The sequence below is a fragment of the Coffea eugenioides genome, chromosome 3 (genome assembly GCF_003713205.1).
Source record: "Coffea eugenioides isolate CCC68of chromosome 3, Ceug_1.0, whole genome shotgun sequence".
Taxonomy (NCBI): Eukaryota; Viridiplantae; Streptophyta; class Magnoliopsida; order Gentianales; family Rubiaceae; genus Coffea; species Coffea eugenioides.
Genome location: NC_040037.1, coordinates 10,417,843 through 10,421,529, shown reverse-complemented (window position 1 = coordinate 10,421,529; position 3,687 = coordinate 10,417,843). Strand labels below are relative to the sequence as shown.

At 30.8% G+C, this 3,687-nt stretch overlaps 1 protein-coding gene across 1 annotated transcript; it reads left to right on the top strand.

Annotated features, from left to right (window-relative positions):
* Positions 1–423: 423 nt before the first annotated feature.
* Positions 424–943, top strand: LOC113766012 (MDIS1-interacting receptor like kinase 2-like). Its single transcript, XM_027310244.1, has 2 exons — positions 424–595; positions 660–943. The coding sequence occupies exons 1-2, from the start codon at positions 424–426 to the stop codon at positions 941–943; spliced, it is 456 nt and encodes a 151-aa protein (XP_027166045.1).
* The last annotated feature ends 2,744 nt before the right edge of the window (positions 944–3,687 follow it).

Here is a 3,687-nt window from a genome sequence, read left to right as displayed (position 1 = left end):
GTCAAGGATGCTGATTTGTTTTCCATATCCACATATGATGGCAAAGCAATGTATAGAGAAATTATAAAAGCAACAGAAGAGTTCAGTGAAATATTCTGCGTATGTGAAGGAGGTTTTGGAAGTGTCCACAAAGCAATTCTAGCACCTTCTAACTTAGTAGCTGTAAAGAGACTTCACCTGTTGCCCCAGAAGGTGTACTTCAACAGTTTCTTGAACTAGATAAGGGCATTGACAAACATCAAGCATAGAAACATTGTGAAGCTCCATGGTTACTGCTCAAATTCTAAACACTCCTTTTTGGTATACGAGTATCTCAAGCCAGGTAGCTTGGCCAAAAGTTTCAGCATTGACGAACAAGCTAAGGAACTAGATTGGGAAAAGAGGGTGAACATCATCAAAGGTGTCGCTCAAGCACCATCTTATATGCATCATGATTGTTCACCTTCAATAGTTCATCGAGACATTTCAAGCAACAATGTGTTGCTTGATTCAGAATATGAGGCTCATGTTTCGGACTTTGGCACTGCTAAACTTCTCAGGAGGGGCTCATCCAATTGGACCACTCCTGCTGGCACATTGGGATACATTGCACCAGGTAATTAACAGTGTTATAGGTATTAAGTTTACAGGTTTCGCTGATAACATGATTTTCCATGCAGAATTTGCCTACACAATGAGAGTCACTGAAAAATGTGATGTTTATAGCTTTGGGGTCCTGACATTGGAAATAATCAAGGGGAAGCACCCTGGTGAATTCGTTGCCCATCTGATGTCTTCAACAACTGGACATATAGAATTGAAAGACTTGTTAGACCAGAGACTTTCGCATCCCACACAAGAAATTGAAAAGATCCTGGTATTCATCCTCAAGATTGCAGAGGCATGTTTACATGTAAATCCAGAATCCAAGCCAACATGTGGCCAACAAGAAGGTAGGCAATAGTTAACAAATGGCCACAGAAAAGATATTTTTTATTTTTCTTTTTTTGGTAACAAATAAATTAAGGTGTAATTTCATTTTGCCTTGAATTTTGCCTCCTTTTCATTCAATATCTCGTGTTTATTATTTTGTCCGTGATAGGACAGTGAGCAAAGCAGATGAGCATTTTACTTGCTAAGCCCAGTTAAGCAGATTTAACGCTGATTATTGCCATCAAAACTGGCTCAAAATATTCAACATTGAACCATTGAATAGATATGCATTTTGCCTAATTTTCAATCCACAAAAGGAGAACTTGACTTCATATGAATCATTCTAATTTCCCTGTCCCCCTCCCTATTGCTTAAATTCCACACTTTCCCGACTAGAAAAAAATTATACAAACTCCATGTAAATCTAATCATCAAATCTGGTCTACTATTAAGCCAAAATATGAGAAGAATTCATCTCAAGACAATAGTATTTCTTTGCCTGGTTATTTAGCTAAATAAGAGTCTCCATCTCTTTTAAAAAATTGCATTATATTCATATATTTCATGTTTGTTTCTATAATAAAAAAAATCCCTTATTTTGTGAATTTCAAATTTTTTTAAGAAATATTCACAGAATTTAGCTATATATATATATATAAAGCTTGTGATAAACTTGCCTCATATTATACTTCACAAGTAACGGATCAATTTATGAAAAAAATTTTAAATTCTGTCAAGGATGATGTCATTTCTTTTCAAGTTATAAAGCACATAGTTATTATACATAAGAAAATTCAGATAAATTTATACACATAAAATTCAAAAGATGATGAAAATTAAAATACTCTTTTGTCTCATACATAAGGAAATGAGGTAAAATTGATATTAATGTAGCATAATCTTTCAAATTCGTAATAATTTACCAATATTTTTTTAACCCGATAAATTATGAATTTGGTCATACTATTCACACACACATTTATATGTGCTATTTCCTTCAACTCATAATTTTGTATCAAATTTTTAATCATACTTAAAATTTTTTTTGATAAACGTATGTGGAATAATTGATATTATAATCGTTCAGCGTTTTACTAAATATGTCTCTCAATTAAATACAAGGAAATCCAAGTAGAACAGAAAGTATTACTGCCAGTATCTGAATCAGTTCCAAACATCATTGAACAATATTCATGATCCATTTTGGTGTCTCCAATTCCGTATAGAGATTTTGGAAAATTTCCCCTTCACCATTGCCCTTTTACTCTTGGAAATAACGCCAATAGGGAATATCTTCTCCCATAACATAACAAACACGGACTAATTCAGAACGGTAACTAACAAGTAACAACACAAGTACTAAGTGTTACGTACATTTTCTTGAATTTATAAAGGGGCACAAGTACGATTCCTTTTAATGTAAAGTAGTAAAGAAGTAAGCATGACTGATCATCAAGTATAGAACTGGCAAAAAAAATCCATAACCCAACAACTCATCCAACTCGTTCACTAATCATCTAGAATAGAACTCCCAACAAAACCCATAACCTAACAACTCATCCCCATTAGTTTTAAAGGATAGGTTGAGTCAGTTGAGTTATGGATTTTGTTGGGTTGAGCAATAACAACCCAAATTATTCATTTGGTGGGTTGAGTTTTTTATTGGGGCACCCAACACCTAACTTGTTTAAAAATAGTTCAAAACAATAAATACAAAATTCAATACACATACGCCAAACTACTTGTATTTGGACATGTGTTAACAATTTATTGACCAATTTATATTGAAAATTTTCATATATATGCTTTCAATCATTTTTTTAATTTTATTTAAAAGAAAAAAGAAACTTGAAATAAAAACTCATGCTTATTTTTCTTTTACAATAGTATTTGTAGTTGCTCAACTTCTATAATAGTTTATTATGCCTTTTAAGAGTATGTTATTTTCCTCCCCCTTTTTTTTGTGATTGTTAATCTCTAATTGTTGCTTGATTCTGTTTGTTAATATTTTTGTGTACCTAGAATAGAGTTTTAAATTTGTTCTAATTGCATTATTTTACATTTTTCTAACTTGTTTTATTTCATTGTTAATAATTCCTCATCAATATTATAATGCAACAAATTATATGTCTTTTAATTACATTTTCAAGCATAATATAATCTAGCATTCAATAATTTAAAAACAATTTAGAACTTACAATAAAGCAAATGTGAATAGTAAAAGTGTTAAATAAGTTGTGACAAAAATAAGTTTCAATCAATTAGAAGTTTTAAAAAGTATAAAGTAAACAAAATTTTTTAACTAATCTATTTTTTTTTCCTTCAGTGGGGTAAAAAATTTTTTTTTAACTAATCTATTTAAATGTACAATTTATTATCTAAAATTCACAATACAAACAATATGAAATATTATTCTATTTATGATGTGTTTCCAAGATGGTTAAGAAGTGAGTGTGCGTTTCTGTGTGTGAAATATATTTATGTAAGTGAAAATGTTTTTATGTATGTCAAAAAATCTTTTCGTGTGAGTAAATACATGTGGGAAAGTTTATATATCAAAATGTATTAATTAATATGTTGAGTTATATTTGGATCATGAATTTGACGTGACCTAATATGATCCAATCCAAAATCTACCAAATCTAAAGTTGGACCAATTAGATATAACTTATTTAAGTGAAAATTCAATATAAACCCATCTAAAATAAGCTCAACCTGCCCAATTGTCAGGTATAATCAAGAACATGTAATTTGTCCTTCCAGATGGATTGGTCA

Bases quoted from the DNA above. Each gene is read 5' to 3' on its own strand.
- LOC113766012 (XM_027310244.1), top strand. From the start codon at position 424: ATGCATCATGATTGTTCACCTTCAATAGTTCATCGAGACATTTCAAGC. The intron at 596-659 runs GTAATTAACAGT...TTTTCCATGCAG, and splicing joins ATTGGGATACATTGCACCAG to AATTTGCCTACACAATGAGA.